The sequence below is a fragment of the Suncus etruscus genome, chromosome 4 (assembly GCF_024139225.1).
Source record: "Suncus etruscus isolate mSunEtr1 chromosome 4, mSunEtr1.pri.cur, whole genome shotgun sequence".
NCBI classification, from domain to species: domain Eukaryota; kingdom Metazoa; phylum Chordata; class Mammalia; order Eulipotyphla; family Soricidae; genus Suncus; species Suncus etruscus.
Genome location: NC_064851.1, coordinates 110,279,651 through 110,302,313, shown reverse-complemented (window position 1 = coordinate 110,302,313; position 22,663 = coordinate 110,279,651). Strand labels below are relative to the sequence as shown.

The 22,663-nt window shown below is 40.7% G+C and overlaps 1 protein-coding gene across 1 annotated transcript; it reads right to left on the bottom strand.

Annotated features, from left to right (window-relative positions):
- Nucleotides 1–9,841: 9,841 nt before the first annotated feature.
- Nucleotides 9,842–22,382, bottom strand: AGA (aspartylglucosaminidase). Its single transcript, XM_049771303.1, has 9 exons — nucleotides 22,216–22,382; nucleotides 20,066–20,219; nucleotides 19,028–19,140; nucleotides 18,044–18,156; nucleotides 16,148–16,262; nucleotides 15,544–15,619; nucleotides 14,241–14,348; nucleotides 12,245–12,378; nucleotides 9,842–10,068 (listed from the first exon to the last, which is right to left on the bottom strand). The coding sequence occupies exons 1-9, from the start codon at nucleotides 22,340–22,342 to the stop codon at nucleotides 9,968–9,970; spliced, it is 1,041 nt and encodes a 346-aa protein (XP_049627260.1). The 5' UTR covers nucleotides 22,343–22,382; the 3' UTR covers nucleotides 9,842–9,967.
- Between the last annotated feature and the right edge of the window lie 281 nt (nucleotides 22,383–22,663).

Sequence of the window (22,663 nt, the reverse complement as noted above, 5' to 3'; positions counted from 1 at the left end):
ATTCAGGAAAAGACAAAACATATCACCTCCAAATACAATGGAATGGCATTAGAAAAGATATCTTGGGAGACATTTCTCTCCCCAAACAACTCTTTAGAATAAACAGATTTCTTCTGCGGGGTTACTATGAAAGATGAAAACACTTAACAGGTAATTGGGTCGACAGTCGCCCTGTTTTGAAGCAACACTCGGCGGGGGGGCACCATACCTTGGCCCTAAGAAACAGCCTTATTTTGATCATTTAAAAAAACAAAAATTATCAGCTTGATTGTCTCTTGCAGAGCTGACACTCACCAAGGAAGCAGGCAGCTTCCTTCTGGAAGGGCTGAATTAAGCCTCACCTAAGAGCTTTTTCTGTTTCAGAATCTGATTTCACATTAGCCAGGTCGAATGCTTTGTGCTGATTTTCTTGTACCAATATGGGCAGTTGAAAATGACTCCTATGTCTCTGAAATGAGATTTCCAGAATCAGAGAGCATTAATTCTGCACGAATTAAGGTGAAGGCCAGGGCAATGGGGAGGAAGGGGGTAATTAAAATAAATGTATGCACTGGAGGGACAGTTCAAGTTGATAGAATCTTTTATATGCAAGGCTCTAAGTTTGATCCCCTGGATCAAAAGGAAGGGAATATCTATATAAAACAAAATAAAAATAAATATATTATTTATATGTAAATTTTACATATCCTTGCTTTTTACAACAGATCTGTGCTACAGCTTTCTAATTTCCAGAATCCACTCATTTTACCCTTAACATTACAGTTTCAATGTTTTATTTGAGAGATATCAGACAAAATATCTCAGGGAAGTCAGTTAAGTTATCCAGGGGCACTTAGTGACTGTGGCAGCAAAGAAGCCTAGTTTAGGTGCCCATGGAGCCTGATTTCTATTTCATGAGGCTGGCCCATTAGGGAGGGAACTAGGCACCATCTGGCTCGCTGTGGTTCCAGTTCCAATGGGTCTATGAGTCTCCTGAGGATTGAGTGCAGCTTGATTCAGTAGGACAGAGGTGGGCCCTGGGACAGCACATTTTATTCATTTCCAGCTGCTGCTCCCGCTGCAGTTGGCTCAGAGATTCATGGAGACAAGCCAGACTCTCTAGATGAATGTCTTGGGTTTGGCTGTGGACAATGAGCTTTAAGAAATAATCATCAAATAGGGGTAGCACTGGATGTAGCTGGATATATGCGGTGTCAAGGTCAAGTGATGGTTTGGAAGGAAGCCCTATTTCTCTCAGGCCCCTGTCCATCTACCCCAATATACCTATGAGAAAAATGCTCCTACACTTGTTCTGCAAACTAAATTGCAAGAGTCGCATGAGCCTCAGTCTTCACATACAGGTTAGATTGTCTCTTTCAGAAGGAATTTCAGAGCCTTCATTGCAATGGAGCCTTGTGTTCTTGTACTGGGGCTCTGTTTAGCAGTGCTCAGAATTATCCCTGGCTCTGTACTCAGAGATCATTCCTAAAGGTATTTGGGAGACCATATAGGGTGCTGGGGATTGAACCCAGGTCAGCTGTGTGCAAGGCAAGCGCCTTACCTGATAAACCATCTCTCAGCCCCCACACAATGATCTTTTTATATCTCTGTCTTTCCACATAAGAAATAATTATAATTCCTTTTGGCTGTAGCCCCTTTATCATTGAGGGTTAGTGCTATTTCTGCCTCTTCTTTGATGAATCATGTTAAGATGGTCATAATTTTGCTTACAGTCCCTATGTGATCACAAAAGTGACAGTTTTTGATTACCCATGAACATTTATGCCCATTTCTTGTTTGTTTTATTATTAACAACCTTCTGATTTTCTATTTGGAAGTTGAGAATATTTAAAAGTATATCATATCCTAACACACAGTTACATTCTTTAACCATAAGAAGTTGAGTGTTATTTCAGAAGTTGGAATAATGCTTCTCGAGTTGATTCTAGACCCTACCTCTTCCCACAAGTTTTTACAAGGTGTGTGTGTGTGTGTGTGTGCATGTGTGTGAGTGCATGTGTGTGGGGGAGGGGTTAAATGAGGGGTTAAATGATGATTATAATAGGCACAAAGAAGGGAAGTTAACTTTTTTTTTGGTTTTGGGGCCACACCCGGCATTGCTCAGGGGTTACTCCTGGCTATCTGCTCAGAAATAGCTCCTGGCAGGCACGGGGGACCATATGGGACACCGGGATTCGAACCAACCACCTTTGGTCTTGGATTGGCTGCTTGCAAGGCAAACGCCGCTGTGCTATCTCTCCGGGCCCAGAAGTTAACTTCTTAAGATCACAAGGTAAGTGATCAAAAATTGGGAATTATAATAGGCACAAATTAGGATTTTAATAAACAACTGGGATTGTAATAGTCACAAATAAGTTAATTGCTCCAGATCACAAGGTAACTGATAGAGTCAGGTTTCAAATCCAAACAACTAGGTTCCTTTAAGAAATGTGACAATATCTCAAATACTTTTATCCAAAGTGTCTCTCCTGGAGGGAAAAGCAGCTCTAACTAAAGAGTTTGCTGATAAGTATAGGATGAAAACTCTGATCATGGGTCACTTCAAGGTACTGATGATTCAGTAATTGTGGGAAAGTGGGTTTCCACACAGCTTTTCCACATAGTGAGAACAAAAATGAGTGAGCCTGGAATACCAAGAATTGCCTTTATGCTGAATTCTTTAGTTTACTTTCCAATTGGCCTTAATTATAGTGAACAGAAAAAAGAAAGGGAGATGAATGTTATTGGTTTTACTGAGAAATAGAAAGAAGTGCTTTTTACATATTTATGATAGTTAAGGGGTTTGCATAAGTTTGGAAGAAACAGACTATCAGCATTTGGAAAAATTTGTTTACTGCTCTAATATATTATTTTTTCATGAATACTAGATTAGCAGCTATGTTATGGGAACCAAACCTTAGAGAAAATCAGCAACTGCCATTAATACTAGTAATAGTATAAGACAATTTCCAGTTTAAGTCAGAAGACTAGCTTTGTAAGTACAAACTACCATCATAGGACTATGAATGGCTTCTGGATTATTTTTTTATTTTTAATTAATTTTTATTGCAACCAATGTGGGTTAAAAGTATTTCACAGTTATATTTAAGGTACATAGTGAGTGAATTAGGGTCATACCTACCACCAGTGTTGTCCTCCCTCCATCCTTGTTCCCAGCATGCAAACCATTCCTACCTCCTTTACCTCCTGGACTGCTAGTTTAACAGATCCCCTTTGTACATAGCTTGCTATAGATTGGATATCTTGACTCTGTTGACATTGACTTTGGGTTTGGTATTTAGGTCTGGTCATTTTTTTATTTCCACTCAAAGTTCACGTGACTGTTTGCTCCTGGTACCATCCCCTTCACCACCCTACCTGCACCAAATTTATGAGGTAGAGCAAGATGATTTAAGTTCTGTCATTCTGTTAAAAAAAAAAAAAAAGAAGCTGGGAGGAGTCCATCTGGAAGCTATCAATATCAATTTAAAAGAAGAAAGGGGGGGCAGAGCAGTGGCACTACAGGTGTCTTCCTTGCAAGTGCTAGCCTAGGACAGACCAGACCGCAGTTCGATCCCCTGTCATCCCATATGGTCCCCCAAGCACGAAGCGATTTCTAAGTGCATAGCCAGGAGTAACCCCAGAGCATCAATGGGTGTGGCCCCCAAACATAAATAAAATAAGAAAGGGAAAAGAAAATTAACTGAAACAATGACAAAAAAAATACAACAGCACAATAAACAATAAAAAGAAAGAAAAAGGGGGGAAAATGAAGGAGAGCTGTTGTGGCAAGTTTTTTTTTTTTTTTTTTGCATAGGCACATTAAGTATTGGGAAAATTAAAGGGAATTCCCTTGGCTTTAGAGATAGGGTTTCTCCACCCTTGAAGCATACTGTCACAGGAAAAATTACAGGCTCCATTTTCATTATTGGATTCCACGGTCTTTTCATGGTGCCAGAAAACATTCTGCTCAGTTGGGGTTGACAAAATTAGTTCTCTGTAATTAGAGATCTTGGTATTTTCACAGGTCATAGGATGAAGTCTTGGGTAGAGTCTTCCTTTATGGTTCTAGAAGTTCTGCTCCATTATGGTTGTTGTAGTCAGTCTTCTATGATTAGTGATCTTGATTTTTTGCACAGATCCTCGGACAAAGTATACCTAGGATAGAGTAAAGCCTAGGATAGAGTCTTTCTTTATGGTTCTAGAACTTCTGCTCAGTCACGGTTGTCAAAATTAGACCTCTGGAATTAGAGATCTTGGTTTTTGTACAACTCCTAGGCCTAAGCCTAGGCTAGGGTCTTTCTTATTAATTTAACTCTGAAACAAATTGGTTGATAGTAGTACCCTTAATTTTCCCCCTTTATATGCAATTTGAATGTAACACTTATTTTACCATTCAAGTGGGTATAATTGCTTCACATGTTGAAATATGGTACTTTTCAAAAGGTCAGCCCTAATTATATGCCCAAGAAAGCATCTATATAGCACTTTGTTGTTTTATTTACTTATTTGGTAGGACATATTCTATCATCTTTTTAACTTTCTAAGACAGACATTGAAAGTACATGGACTAACACCACACAGAATAACAAATAAGAAAACAAAATGCTAAAATTGCTCCTTAGAAGTTTATGTTTAAGAGTATTTTTTAAAGATCAGCAGAGTGACATAAATGTTCTTAATTTATCTTGATAATTAGGATCCAATTAAGATATATATATTTATGTTACTAGTTTCAACGCAAATGGATTTAGCTAAACAATTAGGATATTAAGTGAGTTTAATTATGTCCTTAGCTCCAAATTTAATTACCAAGCATCTGAAGTAATGACACTTTAAAAAGAAGTTAAACAATTAAAAATTAGGGCTTTAGAAGTGTATTTATTATTGTCTATTTGTAATATCTCAATTAAAAACACATTATGCCTATATTTCCCTCCTGAAAGCAAAAAATCATTACTCAGTGTTGGCATTGAAAGTGGGCATTTTTGTATATTTACAATGTATATGTCTATATTTAACCTCTTTATGTTGGTATCTATTAAAAAATAACACCAAATATATTAAAAATAATTTGAACAAAGAGAATATTATCAAACAGAAGGATTTCACTTTAACAATCCCCAGTGCTCTATTTTATTATTTCCTTCTCTCTAACATTGACATCCTTTTCACTTTTATCAGTTTTGTTTTTCAGACTCTCACTATTGGACTCAAGCCATATAATGCCCTTTTTTTATTGGAATAAAATTAGTCTTCAGGAAAATTCATCCAGAATTTTCCTACCCAGTAAATTCACTTTTGTTTAATTTCTCATTGCTCTCTTTCTGGAACTACCTTTGTTGTCTTGAATGCCTTTTATCCATTCAAACATTCATTTGTCCATTGGTCAATTCATTTCCTGAAAGCAGTTTTCCTACTTCTGTGTATTTTATGTCAGCGAGAATAAGAGTTTATGCAGACTCACAAGAACACGGGTCTATTTCTGGGTCACACCAGTTATCTACCCAGCTCTGTCACTGAACAGGGTCCACTCTCTAATTAATTAAACACAACAGAATCCTGTGGCTAGCTATATCGTGTGCTCATTCTGATGCTGGGAAAGCAGGAGACATATGGGATTTCCCATGATTCACTTCTGTGCAAAATTTCTTATTAGGACAGGACTCAAACTACCCAAATCACCAAGGCCAGGGAGAGTCTGGTGACTCCTCCAGATGCACCAATCTTTAGAAATAAGGGGAAATAAAATCAAGATTCTGGAAGAGTCTTAGTTCACAGACAAGTTAGACTTTAACACAAGAGTCACCATGTTCCATTTAAACCATTATGCCAGCGCTTTCAAGTGTAGTCCTCCCAAATACCTCTCTGGAAATCCCTCTAATGACCCCAAATCAGGTTAAGTAATGTGGAAAAAACTTTTCTAGGTATTAACAGAAGCAAATAAATGAAGAACCTCAAGTTGGCAGTGTCTTAAATACATTCTTGGGGTTAAGGTTTCCTTCTTTGCCAAATGTACCTAAAACAATGTACATTTGAGTGAAGTTTACCTAACAATGATGGGAGCCACAATCAAGACATTTTAATATCACCTATAAAGGATTTCTTCTTTATTATCTCCCCAAGTCGTTACCTTGTTTGCCAAAAGCACAAATTTAAGGCTGTTATACCCTTACACAATGCTAGAAAGTGAGTGGGAAATAGGGAAAGCTGCAGGGGGCAAGAAGAGTATGAACTGTCAAGTCCCGTGTGCATTCATGGAGATAGTTAGGCATAGAGCTGTGGATATCTGATAGTCAAAATCCAAGTGACAAGACTTTGGTTCTCAGCATCACAAATGAAAGCTACATAGGTGTGCTGTGGCAAGTCGATTTCATTGATGAGAGTGTTTAACAAACAGAATATTTTCTATAGGGTCAAAGGGATTGGGGGACCCTGTTGGTAGGAAGTGTCCCCCAAACACACAATCACACTTTTGCTGTACCCTAAGCTCTAGCAGTGATGCTAACTCTACAACAATGGCAGGATGTATCTAAAGCAAATCACAGTTTGTTATAAACAGTTTGATCCTGATTCAATTCCCTACAGTTCCTATCCCCCAGTAACTTTCTGGTTTCTGCAGATTTTGGTGACCTATTTCTATGTTTGGCATAATATTGGGCCTGGGGTTACTCCTGGCAGTGCTCAGGGGACCATATGAGATTCTGGGTTGAATTTCGGTAGCTATATGCAAGGCAAATACTTTAACCGCTGTACTGTCACTTTAGCCTCATTTTTCCTTTTAAATCTTGTTTTTGGGGCCACACCCAGGGGTGCTCAGGGGTTACTCCTGGCTCTGCACTCAAAAGTTACTTCTAGCAGGGTTGGGGGACCATATGGGATGCGGGAATCAAACCCAGGTTGGCTTCATGCAAGGCAAATGCCCTACCCACTATCACTCTGGCCCCTGGCTCTGGGTTTTCCTTACCAAATGTGTTTCACTTGTTTTCTCTATGCCTTCACCCCAACACAACTCAAAAACAACATGCAGAGGGGGGATTTCTCTGTTCCTCCCTCCCCCACAGGGACCAACATGCCATTTCAGTCTTTGAAAAGGAAGGAAAAACCATTTGGATAAGTCTTAAATGAGATAGTTAATTTGAGAACATTAGAAAATGTATCTCCAAGCCTACTTTAATATCTATCAATATTAGCCATAGAAGACAATTATTTCCATAAGGAAGAATGAGTTAAAGAAAAGGACCTTTAAGATGGGGGTGTGAAGAAATCTGGAAAGACAGAGTATGAGTTCAAACCTGGTTTGACACTCAGCATTCCTTTTGGCTCTCCAAAGCACCATCAGGAATAAGCTCTGAGCCTAAAATCAGGAATTAACTTTGAGCATTACTGAGGGCTCTGCCAAGTTGCCTCCCCACCAAAAAAAGGAAACTGAACCAAAGAGATAATACAGCAGATAAGGCATCTGACCAATCTGGGTTCACTCCCTGGACCTGCGAGGAGTGAACCCTGAGCATAGAGCTAGAAATAAGTTCTGAGGCCAGGTAGGTGTGGCACTAAAACCAGGCAAACCAAAATTAACCAAAGTGTGTGTGAAAGAGGAAATATTAATTGATAGAGCACAGGCCTAACACATGCAAGATTCTGAGTTCAAAACTGGGCACAGAAGTGCATTTGTGGATCTGCTGGGCCCTAAACATCATTCTATGGGGCCTATGGATCAAACCAAACACTCTACACTGTTAACTGCTAACCCAAGCATCACCTGTCATGCTTATCCCAGTCATAATCCCTGCTGGGTCCATCTCTGACACAAAAAAAAAAGGATGGCAGTTGTTTTTGTCAGCTAATTGCCTAATTTGTTGGGAAGCAACAGACCAGGAAGACTTACAATTTCTTTATCTCTTATTTTCCTGGTGGTGTATGGTAGGATAACATATGAACAGATAGCAAACACATGAAACAGGCAATTTGTTCTGAGATAAGTATAATATATGTTTCACTGGATCTTCTTTCCTGTCTCCAAGGTTTCGGGAGGAAATCTTAGCAAGCCAACATGCCTCACGGGAATTCTCAAAGGAAGATTTTTCTCTTCAATGCTCTTGAGTGAGAAGTTGGAGGATTACTTCATTCTGAGCTGTCAGGAGACCATTAGTAGCAGCTAATTCCAGATTTGAAGTTCTCATTTGTGAATATGATTTCAAGCGGTGGTCACAGAAAAGAGGTCCCCATCTGATTTTGAAATATTAACTATGTTGGAGGGAGAGAACAAGTAAGCTAATACCATTAGCCAAGCCCATGCTTCCTGGGACTGCTCAAAGAATGCCCAACACTGAGATGATAGCAGGATGAAGAATGCGGACATAGAGAAGTTTAAGAATATTGGACTTACCTTCTTTTTTTAAGGAGAGTGGGGGTAGCCATAGCTGGCAATACTCATGGCTTCCTTCGGTCTCTGGCTCCGGAATCACTGTTGGCAGGGCCGGAGGGTGGGGTTGGCAAGTACAATGCTGGGGATTGAACTCAAGTTGGACACACTTAAGCAAAGTAAGCACCTGGCCTTCTGTTCTGAGTCCCACATGCCACTTTGATAAATGTCTCTGAATGTACACAATCAAAATTTTGAACCAAAGGGTGCTGCTGAGAAAGCATGCATACAACATCTATAGAACATTTCTGTGGGCTGGTTCAGTGCTTAGAAAAGTACCAAGAGAGAGAGTGTATGAATGGACTTTATCTCAATGTAAGCACCAACATCTTCAGAAGGTTAATGCAGGAGTGATCAAGTTCCCTGCTCCACTTTCAGAAGAAATGAAGAAGACTCAGCACTCTTCATTATTCAGTTGACTGAGCTGAGATGTTGACAGCTAAACAGCCTTCTTCACACACTGGGAGCTTCAAAAAAGGAAATTAACTAAGAAAACCAATATGTTCATCAAAAACTTACTTAGGGCCCGGAGAGATGCGGCGTTTGCCTTGCAAGCAGCCGATCCAGGACCAAAGGTGGTTGGTTCGAATCCTGGTGTCCCATATGGTCCCCCGTGCCTGCCAGGAGCTATTTCTGAGCAGACAGCCAGGAGTAACCCCTGAGCACCGCTGGGTGTGGCCCAAAAACCAAAAAAACAAAAACAAAAAAAAAACAAACAAAAAAAACTTACTTAAATTCGCTAATACATGCAAAGTAAAAAAAAAAAAAAAAAAGAAAAAAGAAAAAACAAAGAAAAAGCAATAACCACCCCAAATCAAAATGAAACTAAGCTTTATTCTTAATAGCATTCTTTCCTCCTTAGAGGAACATTATGAACAACTTTATCATCAGTGATAAGAAACACAGGACTGTGGTATCAGAAATTCAATTAGGTCTAATCATATTGTTACTCACGTATATTTCTTACTTTGGGTCTAAAATCTGGATACACTAATTAAGAATCCAAATATAGATTATTTATTTTTGCTTTAATATGGCACTCTGAGAATAAATCAACACAGTAGCAATTCCATGAGGCACTAAGCAGAAATCCAGATAGCAATTAAAATGTAAACACAGAATATATACACACATACATAAACACACACACACACCACACACACCAAGATTCATTTTCAAGACCCATACAAAGTGAAATGAAAAGAGATAACAAGGACTGGAGAGTTATCACAGCGGTAGGGCATTTGCCTTACACGCAATCGACCTGGGATGGATCCAAATTTGATTCTGGCATCTGGCATGGTCCCTAGAGCTGCCAGGAGAGATTTCTGAGCATAGAGCTGAGAATAACCCGAGCGCCAATGGGTATAGTTCAAACACCCCCCCCCCCCTCAAAAAAAAAAAAGAGATAATACTTTCAGAGAGAAAAAGATGTGCTACTTTGGCATGTATTTATTTCTTGTGTTGATTTGACACCTAGAATTTAGAATACACGAGCCACTGGACAAGAGAGACCCTTTGCTTCTTTCTTCACCAACTCTAGATGCCGAGAGGAAAGACAAATCAGATGCAGTTTGTTATTTCTTCAGTTGGCTGGTCATCTAGAGAATTATAAACCATATAGCTAAACTGAGTAAATGTTGGAAGTTTATTACAAGCAGCACCTGGGGCCAAGAAAAGAGAAAGGGGTTGGTGTCAACATGAGCTCACATATTTACAACCATCAAAAATGACAGAGCTTATTTGCCTGGAGAGCAGCTCTTTCTCTCTGACATCCCGCTAAGCCCCACAGGCCCAGATTTCTGTCATTGTCCTTCTTAATTAGTGATTGCACAGTCCAGGAGAGAAATAAAAGGAGGTGGCGAGATGTCTCGCTGAAGCTCAAAACAGATTTCTTTCTCTTTCCATACCTGCTTCACAACTCTCATTCCTTCTGCATTTTCATCTCCTTTCCTTGGCAAGAAAACTTTCAGTTTGATGTTAATATTCTGATTTCTCTTCACCACTGGAACCTGTCCCTCATTCATCCCTAATCCTCCTCCCTGCCTTCCTCTTCCTTTCTGTTCTACTCTCCTAGAAAGTGAGAATTATTTGTCAAGATGCTGTGTCTAGTCAAGCTGATCTTTCTGAAGTCATTTCTTGCTGTCTTACCTACCTCTGACACCCATTTTTCTCTACTCAAACTCCAAATGAGTCACTCCTCCAGAGTCATTACTTTAACAAGAGGGAACTCCTAGTTTGAAATTCATCTACAGTGAAATAAATTACCATTTTCCCCCTATAGCCCATCAGACCCAACTAGAAGACTTCTAAAGTTTCTTTCTAAAGAAAAGAAATCAATAAAGCAAGACTCATTTCCTATATAAAGTCTCTCCCCCCACCCATAATTTATATTGACTTTTGTACCTAAGTACTTAAAATAGAATAAGGAATCCCTCGACTTTTTCAAACAGAACTGTGGGAAATAAAAGATCAAAAACAATTAATAAGCAGTCTAACCTAATAGGTCACATTGATCGATAAGTGGCTAGTTTTCCTCTTCTGCAAATTCACTAATGAGATGCAGTAATGCTTGAATTAACTTTAATACTGTGATACATTCATATGAAAAATAAGCAAAAGAAAGGACATGCCTCAAACAAACACCATGGAATAACAGCTTTTCTGAATGTCTTACTTTGGCTTGGTAATTAGTAAAACATTTTGTATCTTGGAGCACTAAACCATTCCAAATGACCAAGAGAGACATTAACATCATGAATAAAAAAAGAAATTGGAAATATACCTTTATCCCTACTTTCCTTTAAAATTAAAAACACTTGACATAATTTCAATCTCAAGGTGCACTTATTGGAGTTAGTGCAAAACCTTCTTGACTCACACAGTCATTCCAGACTAATAGCTAAAGATTGATTTGTAACTACCAGCAATTTTAATAAAAACATGCATACATATACATTTATGAATATAGTGTATATGTGAAATGCACATATATGCTGGGGGTCACATATACATTTATGAATATAGTGTATATGTGAAATGCACATATATGCTGGGGGTCATATTCCATCTCAGACATGTGAAGCACATAATTTACCATTGAGTTATCTCCCTAGAAATGCAAGAATATAAAAATTAGTTTGCTTTATTGTCTTCGTTTTGTGTTGGTATCATATGCAGTGATGCTAAGGGGTCACCCTATATAAGACATCTGGAAGTTATTCATGGTGGTCAGGATGAATCGAAAGCTTTCATAACAAAACATGTGCTCTAAGAGTGTGGAAGCATGGATTAATGAATAAGGTGCTTGTCTTATTCATGGTCAACACAGCTTTGAGTCACAGTACCTCACAGGGTCCCCTGAATTCTAAAGGAGTGATCCCTGACTATAAGGTTAGGAGTAAGCCCTGAATACTGCTGAGTGTAGCCCCCACCAAAGCAAACAGAAAAAAAAGCAAAGCATATTTCCTAACACTCTGGATCATTCCTCCCCTACCTTAAGTATTTTTTAGGGGAGGTGAGGGATTTTTGGGCCATCCTCAGCAATGCTCAGGATTGATTCCTGGCTCTGCACTCAAGAGTCATGCCTGGATAGCTTAGAGGACCATATGGGGTGCTGGTGATAGAAATAAGTTGGCCACATGCAAGCCAAGTGCCCTACCCACTGTCCTATAATTCTGGCACATTTTTTAGTACTTTGTGTGTCTTAACAGATCCTCCCTTAATGTGTATCAGTGTCTACTCAATATAGTTCCCATTGTGTAGGGAAGAAATCCATTACAAAATTTTAATTTGTGTGTATTTAAGTTTGCACAAGCATGAATTCCATATAAAACTCACCATAACTTCCAGTCTTGTTGGCACATATAATAGCCCCAAAGAAGTCTGGAACATATGACTGAATTCTTAGTACCACTTTCTGGCAAGCTTTCGCTGGACTGTCTCCTTGTCTCATGTACTCTACTGCTTGGTAGCTAATTCAAAGAGAGAAGGAATCTTGATGAGCTGATTTGGAAGTCACAAGTCCAGAGTTATCAAAATGGTCACATTTTATATAATACAGCAAAGGATCAAGTCAGTAATTCCCCTGAAAGTATCAACATCAAAGCAAGTCAACCTTATATACTTTTCACACACTATTTTATTTATTTTCTGTTTCAGAGAAGTCACACACAGCTGCTCAGGAGTAACTCCAGGCTCTGCACTCAGGAATAAATCCTGGTGGTGCTCATAGGAAGAATATATAGGATTTACAGGATGATTCTGGGTGGGCAGAATGCAAGAAAAACACCTGAACCAGTCTAAGATCATCCTGGACTCTACATACTATCATGGATTAGAACTATTTTAAGATGTTCATTGATGATTTTTTTCCCTTTGTACTTCCAACCAGATGCCATGAAATCTAGAGGCAATGATTAAATTGAGTCTTAACAAAAAGTGGAGGCAATACTGGGCCTGTGCAAAACACCTAATTGTAATGATCACCTCTTAAGTCATTGACTGTACAGGGACTGCGTTTCTGACTTTTATTATCCATTCTCATGGCTCCGATCCTCAGTAGACTTGTCAATTATTTAAATAGAGCATAAGTACTTTCATCTAAGAAGTATGATGAGAAAATCTATATTTCTTTTCTTTTATAGAGTCACCATAAAATGACAAAGGTCTTCATGCTTGGGTTTCAGGCATATGGTGTTTCACCCCTGATCCTTTCATCAGTGTCTACTCTCCTCTATCAATGTCCCATCAACCCCTTTTGCCTCCCACCAGTCTGCTCCTACAAGAGGTACTTTGTAAAAATAGACATAAACATTTGCACTGTGGTTTCCAGCACTGCTACTGGCTGGGCTTTCTACTGAAAACACAAGAGCCCATTTCAGTACCAAATATTCCTCCAGGTTGAAGACTTCCCTCTGCAAAAGTCATTGCCTCCTCCCTGTCCTCTCCTCTTGCCCCCTCAAGAGGCTGGCTTCCTACTGCAGCCCAGTTCTCATGGTTTTTGTTTTCACTGTCTTGGGCTTGTCATGAGTCCATCATTATGTTTTATATCCTGCACATGAGAGTCATTCAGAGTTGGTCTCTCTTCCTCTAATTTCACTCTGCATAATATTTCCATGGAGAATCCTTCTATGGAGCAGCAAATTGCATGACTTTATCTTTTCTTCTGGCTGAGTAATATTCCACTGTGTAAACATATTATAGTTTCTTTATCTACTCATCTATTCTCGGCCACTTGGGTGGTTTCCAGGTTCTGTGTACTGTAGCAAGTACTACAAGAAACTAAGTGATGCAAATACATTTTCTCCATTTTTGGCCCTTGGGGGAATATTCCAGAAGTGGAGATGCTGGGACAGACAATTTCTAGGTTTTCTAGGAATGCTCACATTCTTTTCTAGAACGGCTGGATTAACCAACATTCACACTAGTAGCAGAGTGGAGAAATGCTCTATTTCTTTTTTTTTTTTTTTGGTTTTTGGGCCACACCCGGTGACGCTCAGGGGTTACTCCTGGCTATGCGCTCAGAAGTTGCTCCTGGCTTGGGGGACCATATGGGACGCCGGGGGATCGAACCGCTGTCCGTCCTAGGCTAGCGCAGGCAAGGCAGGCACCTTACCTCTAACGCCACCGCCCGGCCCCTGAAATGCTCTATTTCTAAAGTCTAGGATCAATTATAATAAAAATAACCAGTACGGCTTGTAAGCAGAGCTTTTCAAAAGCTTTTGCATATGCCAATCTGTGTACATTCAAATACCTGGCACCATCATTACTCTCTCCTGACAGAGCCAATGGCTGCTGTCAAGGCCTCTAAAGATCACAGCGATAAGAATTTCACCTTGGCAGAAAGCGCATGAGCAGGTCACCATTGCCAGTGGCAGCAGCTGCTCCGACCATGTCATCTGCATAGGCTCCGGCTCCAGGGATGGGTGAATCTCCTACCCTCCTGGGGGAGGACAAAACATAGCCAATCAAGGCCTGGAACCAAATGCAGACAACCCATAAGTCTCCAAGATGTTTGACAAATAGGGACTGTGTCTACTGAATTGCTGCTGATGGTTAAAAGGCTCCCAATTCAGGGGCCAGAGTGACAGTACAGCAGGAAGTACATTTGCTTTGCATGTGGTCAACCAGAGTTCAATCCCCGGCATCCCAAATGGTCCCCTGAGCCTCCTAGGAGTGATTCTTGAGCATAGAGCCAGGAGTAACCCTTGAGCATCACTGAGTTATCAAAAAATAAATAAATAAAAGGATTCTCATTCGGTTTCAACTCAGGTCTTCATATAACTCTAAATTATTTATATGAGGATTGACCATGTCCAGTTACAAATTCACAATGGCCCAATTTTTAGGAGACTATGGTCACCATTCCTTAGGATTAGCTTATTTCTGGATGAGCTAAATAAGTTCAAAATTCGTTGGCCTCAATCTATCATCAATTTTGAATAAATAAAACTTTGCAAAAGTTCTTCCTGGAGGTCAATATTCAGTGTCTTTTGATAACTTAAAAATTTTAATTCAGAAATTAATTTTTGGTGTGTCTGGGCATTATACCTGGTGATGTTCAGGGCTTATACCTGGCTCTGTGCTCAGGGATCATTCTTAGTAGGGTCAAGGAACCATATGGGGTGCTGGAGATACAATCTGGGTCAGTTGGAGATATAATCTGGGTCAGTTAGAGATACAATCTGGGTCAGTTGTGTGCAAAGCATGTTCTACCCACTGTATATCACTCTGTAAGAAATTCTTACATGGCTTTAGTCCCTCAGGAAATCCGAATCCACTTCCCCCTACCCCTCTAAGCACCAGGCATATAGACATGCACATCATTTCTTCACCAGCCAGTACAAGTCCTACATCTGGAACACCTGGTTTCTCTTCTCTTTCTCTGAGTACCTTTTTACTGGCCTCCTCGACAACCTCAGCTTCCTGACTCTCATTCCCATTCCCATAGCACTGGTGAAGAATATATCCCTTTGAATTACATAGGCATTAAAACTAGTAAAGTACCAATATGGACTCTTTTACCATGATTGATCTCCTGAGAGTACCACCTTTCACAGTTTGCTTCTCCCAATGCCCCTTAGCACAGACTGACTCACTCACTAGAGAACTTATACCTGTTTAACAGAAACACTAACCCTGGTATTTTGAATTTTAAACCATTTGTTGATGTGCCAGCTGCAGTATTTCCCAGCTTATTGATGACAACCATGCCTAAAAATAAAAACATAATAATCATAGGTTATTAACTGTAAAGCTAACCTTAACTAGAAACATGGACTAATTGGTAACACAGACAATCTTTCATTCATTTCAGTTAGAATAGGACACTTGGAAACATGTGTTTTTACTTTCATGGTTTTGTGGCCCTCTTGTTATCTGTTTGATAAAGGTTAATTCCAAAGGACAACCACTGGTAGGGTTAATATATGTAACCCTTCAGCTGGGAAATAGCACCTCAATGTGGAAATAAACATAGGACTAAATGTCAAATACAAACTCAAGATCCACAACTAAATACTGACTGGGATTTAGGGGCCTTGTTAGAGGTAATTCAGCAAATTGTACACAGATGTTTAACTAAGGATACACAAATGCAGGTGTAGAGATTCAGTGGGCAGGACAATAAAACCAGTCAACCACTGGCTGGTCCAGGGCTAGAAATAAACAGGCAAAGACCATGAGCAGATCATTCAAAGTGATTAGACTTTAGCAATGGGAACAATGTGAAAAGAAAATTACCAATAGTATCATGCCCGAGCTTGTCAATTGGTTCTACAAGGATCGGTCTCTCTAGTTTTCTGACAGTAGGTGGTGTGTAGGGTCCACAGAATTTTGAAGCATCTGGTATAACATTCTACAACAAGATTTACATTTTTTCCATCAGAATGGGTGATTTTAAAAATCAGCAAACACTTACATACAATCACTCAACATTAGCAAGAGAACGAAAGGACAGCTGGTAGCACAAAGATAAGAATAAAAAGCCAAAGATTTATGTGAACAGATGGATATAAGTTTACTGAATATCAAATCTAGTCTCAAGATAAAAGAATATGGAATACACATCTATATCGTCTAAAGAGAGTTTCATGTTTTTTCTTTATACACCTCAGTTTCTCAACACAATGACAGATACAAATGACAATTTTTTTCTTAGATATCAATTCTCAAGATCATTCTATTTACTAGCAGACTTGGGAGAGTTTGAAACCTGTTTCTTGATCAAAGGAATACAGTGAGATATAAAGTAATATCTATTTAAACTGCCCCCCCAATTAATCTCATGTGAATTTATTCTAGGTTCCCTATGATTCATCTGTGAAGCTTAAAGGCTCAGGAAAAGAGTCTTCATTGAGAGATTCCAGTTGTAAATGTTAATCAGTGTCGAAGTAAGAAACCTATTCTGCATGTCTACACAGTACATTAGAATTACTTAGTGATTTCACAATCTGCTCTAACCTCCTTCAAGTGTTAAGCCCACAAATCCCTTGGTTCTTCAAGGATAATTAAGATTTTAGGGAGAAAGAGATGAAGGTCTAGGAGTGTCCACAAATGGAGTCTGTGTGGCCAGGACGGATTGAGGGGTACAAATCAAGTCCTGCTGGTTTAAAGACAAATTGCCTGAGTAATAACACACTGGACACCTAAAAACATCTAGCCCGTGTCAGATATGAGCCACACACTGGTGTGTATCACAAAAACAAAATTACAAGAAATTATTTAAGATTAAAGTTTAAGACAAACTATGATTGAGTCTTTGGGGGACCTAAAATCAACTGCACTAGGAAGGCCAGGCAAAGCATCCAGGGGTAGGTCTCCATCTACACAAAATCATCATCTGAAAGGAACCCCCAGGGAGGTTTCCACCATGGGGTGCTTGCAGGCATGGAGGGAGACACAGAAAACAGCTACACCCTAGCATCAGCCTCAATACAGCCCTAGGCAATAGAGAACTCAAAAGCAGAAACTGCATTTTTCCTATTTTCACATGTTCTTGCTTTAGAAGAGGGAAGGGGACTCACCCTGTGACAGCTCAGCAAGCTGGGCTGAGGTTCAATATTAGGAATCAAGGATGTGGTGATGTTTGGTCCTGCAGAATGAGGGATTATGGTGGTTACTCTGGTGGTGCTCAGGAAACTTGGAGTTACCCCCTGCAATGCTTGGGGGCCCATGTGGTAACAGGGATCTACTGGGGGCTGGCAACATGCATGGCATAGCCTTAAACCCTAAACTATTTCTGTGGCTTACATAGAAACATTTTTGCTTTTGGTTTTGGGGAGCACAGCTGGCAGTGCTCAGGGCTTACTCATGGTTTTGGGCACAGGGAACACTACTGGTGGGCTTCAGAGGCCCTTATGTGATGCCAAGGATGAAATCCAGTTGGTGTGTGCAAAGCAAACACGCGACCAATGTGACTATCTTTAACTAGAAAATCCCCCACTTACTTTTTATTTGTTTGGGTCATATCCGGCAACACACAGAAATCGCTCTTGGCAGGATAGGGGACCATATGGGATTGTACAACCATCTGCCATGGGTCGGCTGTGTGCAGGGCAAATGCCCTACTGCTGTGCTATCTCTCAAACTTGATTCTTTTTCAGGTCATTTACTTTTTGAGTCATACTGTAGGCATACCTTCCAAAAATTTGGCTGGCAATTCTTCGACAGCCAATTGGAATGAAGAGATTGAGAAGCATCACTTGATAAATCCTCATTCTTAAACCCCATACTTTCCGCAAACTTGGTGGCTAGAGATTGGGAAGCAAAGAAAATTGTAAGACAAGCAAATAGGTAAGGGGAGTGATCTCTTAGCCATCCCACCACCTAATCAAGGTTTTTCTTTCATAGGTGTCTAGACACAATTGTTTTATCTGCTAAAAATAAGTTTTTAAATTTGGGGGCCAGTGACTTTTGCTCACTGACTCTATATCTCTATGCTCAGAAATTACTTTAGGTCCATGATGGTGAACCTATGGCACGCATGAAGGTCTGCAATTAAGGTATGCGGCACGTGCTGCAAAGTTTTTAGATACTAAAATCTTGTTATTAAGATTTAATTGACGTGCTGGCACTTTTGAGGAAACTCTGATTTTGTGCGGCAGTTTGGGCACTTGGGCTCAAAAAGGTTAGCCATCACTCTTCTAGGTGGACTCAGGAGAACATATGGGGTGCTGTGAATTGAACTCAGTTCAGCCATGCTCAAGGCAAAGTACTACCCATTGTACTACCTATTGAACAACTCACTGTACTAGCTTCATCCCTTGCTAAAAAATTTTCTTCAAATGCTATTTTACAGGTCCAGACATTTGGCTCTAAGCATTTGGAGCAAGAGCTTTTCATACAGAAACCTCACGTCCAATCCCTGGCATCAGGAGGTTCACTGAACCTCCTGGAATGTATACTACTCACAATAATACAATAAATTGAAATAACAAATATAATAAAAGGCTATGCTGAGGATGAACAAAGAAAAGTAGTTTACCCAAACATCCACAAGACAACTGCAATTACGGGTTAGGTTTACTTACTTTATCCATTAGTTTACACTGAGTCCTTCTTAGCCATTGAAGAACAAACAGACGAAAGTCTGGAAAAATTCCAGGCAACTGAGCATCTTACCTGATTCTCCAACTAAAAGTGTGTGTGACGTATGATCCATCACTTTTCGTGCTACACCAATGGCATTTTTAATTCGTCTAAGATCCCCAACAGCTCCAACGTTCATCGTAGTGCTGCATGGCAAAAAACAAGACCAAACATAGATTTACAAAGATACTTGCAATAGAATTGCAGATAAAAACATGCTATTCCAAAAAATGAGTATTCTGTAGGGTAAACTCTACCTCCAAGCATAGGCCTCACAGCACATACAAGTTTCTACAAATCTCCACAATCAAACAAATTCAGGCCTAGGAGAAAATTGATTCACCATGTATCCAACAGCATGAACATTCTCATTTTGGTTTGGTTTGGTTATAGGGACTATACCTGACTATGTTCAGAGCTGACTCCAGGCTGTACTCAGGAATCACTCTTGGTGGTGCTCAGAGGGACCATACAAGGTGCCAGAGACTGAAATGGGGCAGATTATAGGCAAGGCAAGAGCTGTGCCTCCTCTCAGCCCCCTTTTATGGTTCCTTCTGAACCCTGCTTGGTTAGCTTCTATAGTTCCAGATTTAGCCATCAACTGTGTGTGGTTAAGTGACTACTAGCCAGATCAGAAATATTCACTGGAACCAGGGGGATTATTGCTATAAGTAGAAGATATCAACATGACTATTTCCATTACCATTACTTTGATTTCCAATACCATTATTTCAAAGTGATTATCTTCATTACCACCATGGTTTTGTTTGTTTGTTTTCCTTTTTTTTCTGTGGGGTTGAGGTAATCCCCAGCTGTATCTAGCAGTCACTTTTGGAGGTGCTCAGTGAGTCTTATTAATGCTGGGATCAAACAGGGCTTAGATGCAAGGGAGAGAACTGATTCTTTAATAAGCCTCCTGTTTGCTTTGAAATAGCGAAGGGAAATGGCCCTAGCATGCAGACTTATGCCCACAAGCGAGGGGCTTCAAGTGCAACACCACCTCCATATGGGTCTTCTACAAAACAGGAGGAGCCCCTTCTCAGTTTCTGTGGTGGGCCCAGGAGCACTTACCCATCCATGATCATGGCATCCAGCGTGGTCTCTCCCAGCTCATCGGGGCTCCCACCAAAGCCCACAGTCCCATCACACTGTTCCTTCTCACACTGAGTACAGCCTTTCTCCACCGCATCCACAGCTGAGCCACCTGAGATCAGTGTCCACCACGCTGTGAAGCACATCCCAACAGGGCTTGAGTTTCTAGCAGCTTCTTTCTAGCTTCAAGGTAACCAATGGTTTGAGAACTCATTCAGAAAAAAAAAAAATCACATTTTTCTAGTTGACCTGATTTTTTACCACTCTACCAAGGGCTACCTGCAAGGAAGGTTATAGGGTAGTTGATACACTGCAACTATTTGCTACGAAACATGGAATTACTTGGGCTATTGATGCCAAGTGAGGCGGTAGTGGTTGATTTCTTTTTCTCTTCATATTTTAATACCTGATCTGAGAGGAAAGGGATCTACTTTATTTCAGTTTTAAAAGTGCAATCAACAGCTCTAGGTCAGGGTCATATGCTCTACCTGTGCTAACCCAAGCTCAAACTCAGCACTACCTGGGCTCAAGGCATCAACAAGGTGCAGCCTCAGGTCCCTGAGCAGAATTGTTGGGCAGTGGGATGAGGTGCAGATGAGGGACCTCACAGCCATGTTATCTCAGGCCTGAAGTATAAGATCTCTTTAGCCAGAAATTCCTAAAAGCACCCCCTGAGCACTTTCTAGAAAAAACTGCTCCCACCCAAATATATAAATAATATAAATTATTTATATAATAATATAAATATAATATCCATAAATATATAGAAAATAGTTGATTTCACCCTTACAAGTTTCTCATTAGTTCTGTATAATATCTAGCCTCATTTTAAATTGTAAGAAGCCAACTCAGAGGAGTTAAGTAACTTGCCCAAGGTCCACATACTGGGTTTTCACAGCGAAGATTCTGGAAGCTTTCTGTGGCTTCCGGCTGAACAAGGGGAATCTTCTGTAGTCAATTTCTTTACTATAGAGAATCCCTTGAAAGGATGATAGTTTGGTTGGCAAAAGCAACTGAAATACTAATGAGTATCTGCTTGAAAGTGTATTTCTAGAAGTTCCCATTCCAAAATAGGTAACTTCCATCAGGTCTTGTCATTGTCACCAATTTTTCTCTGGGACAAAGCACTGTTAATAATGTACAAATTTAGGGCCACCAAGTTCTAGAAACAATTCTGCCCCAGAAAGTACTCTCAGCAATGGGAAAAGAGCACCTCACATTATATGTTCTAGCTTGACATTAAGAAAAACAATGTATATACACTTGGAAAACGAAAACAAAAAACAAAAAACAAAAAACACCACTGTAATAAGAGGCTTGTCCGGTATAAGTCAAAGCAGAAAGAGGCATCTAATTCAGATGTGCACTGATGGGAGAGGCAGCTTATTCCAGAAAGACTTTCTAGAGGAGGAACCACCTTAGTTTATGGTTATGCATCCCAAATCAAAACAATGGGAAACATTTAAGACAATGATGTCCTGGTTCTAGTAGTTAGATGACAAATGAATCTAATGTGAACCGACACAGCTATCACTATTTTTTGAGCAGCTGTTTGGTTGCAAAGATTGGGACCGATTAGAACAGTACCATGTGGCAGAAATCAAGTCAACATGTATGAGGTGGGGAGAGAGGGCAAAGGTGGACAGGATGATTCAAGAATGCTTTGTTTGGGAAATCTTGGACAAAATTGGGAATCTAAGAGCTGAGGGTAGACAGAGGAGAGAGACAGGGCCCTGGGCAAAGCCTGGAAGAGCCAGTTCAGCAGTCCTGGCTAATCATATTGAAAACTGACTGCTGTGAGGTGGGCAAGAAAAGTTAAGCGGTCCTGAGCTCTATACGTTTAGTTCCAGGCTCGAACTGCTCTGAGGGCCAGGGCGGGAGGCTGCCTGTTGCGAGGCCCAAATGCAGCAGGGAGCGGGAAGCTGCCCTTTGCAGCAGATGGCAGGGTCCAGAGAAAGTTCTAGGAAGAGAGGAGGAGGAGGTGCCCATGGTGCTCCGCTCCTGGGGGAGGGATGGGGGAGAGGGGGTGTCCTAAATTTACTGGGCCCAGCAGAATTGCCTCCCACTGCGAGACTGCTCCCTTAGTTGCAGCACCGCGTCCCTCCCTCCGGGTAGAAGCCGCCCCGCACCTGCTTCGGTTGCATTTCTAAAGGGCCAAGTGTTAAGCACCAGAGGCAGCATCTTGGAGCTGGACACCAGGGCCGAGCAGAAGAGCAGCGGCAGCAGACAAGAGGCCAGGTTCAACTTCCCGGCCATAGCGGCTGGTTCACTACCGGGATGCCCTCCAGGCCGGCCACGCCCCACCGCACCAGGTCCCGCCCACCTGCGGCGGTCCCGCCCACCACAAGGCCCCGCCCCTTGGCCGCAGGGCGGGCTTATCCCAGCAAAACTCTCGCGAGACGCGACTTAGTCCCTCCGGGTCTCGCCCGCGGTCCAAAATGGCGCCTCTGAGCTGGTCTTCTTCCCTGCTGCGGGCTGGTGTTTTTTTTTTTTTTTTTTTTTCCTCCGCTGTCAGATGATGCCTTCTGAACATTAATATGCAGCTGCACAACTTGGGATTGCCCTATCCAAAGGCTT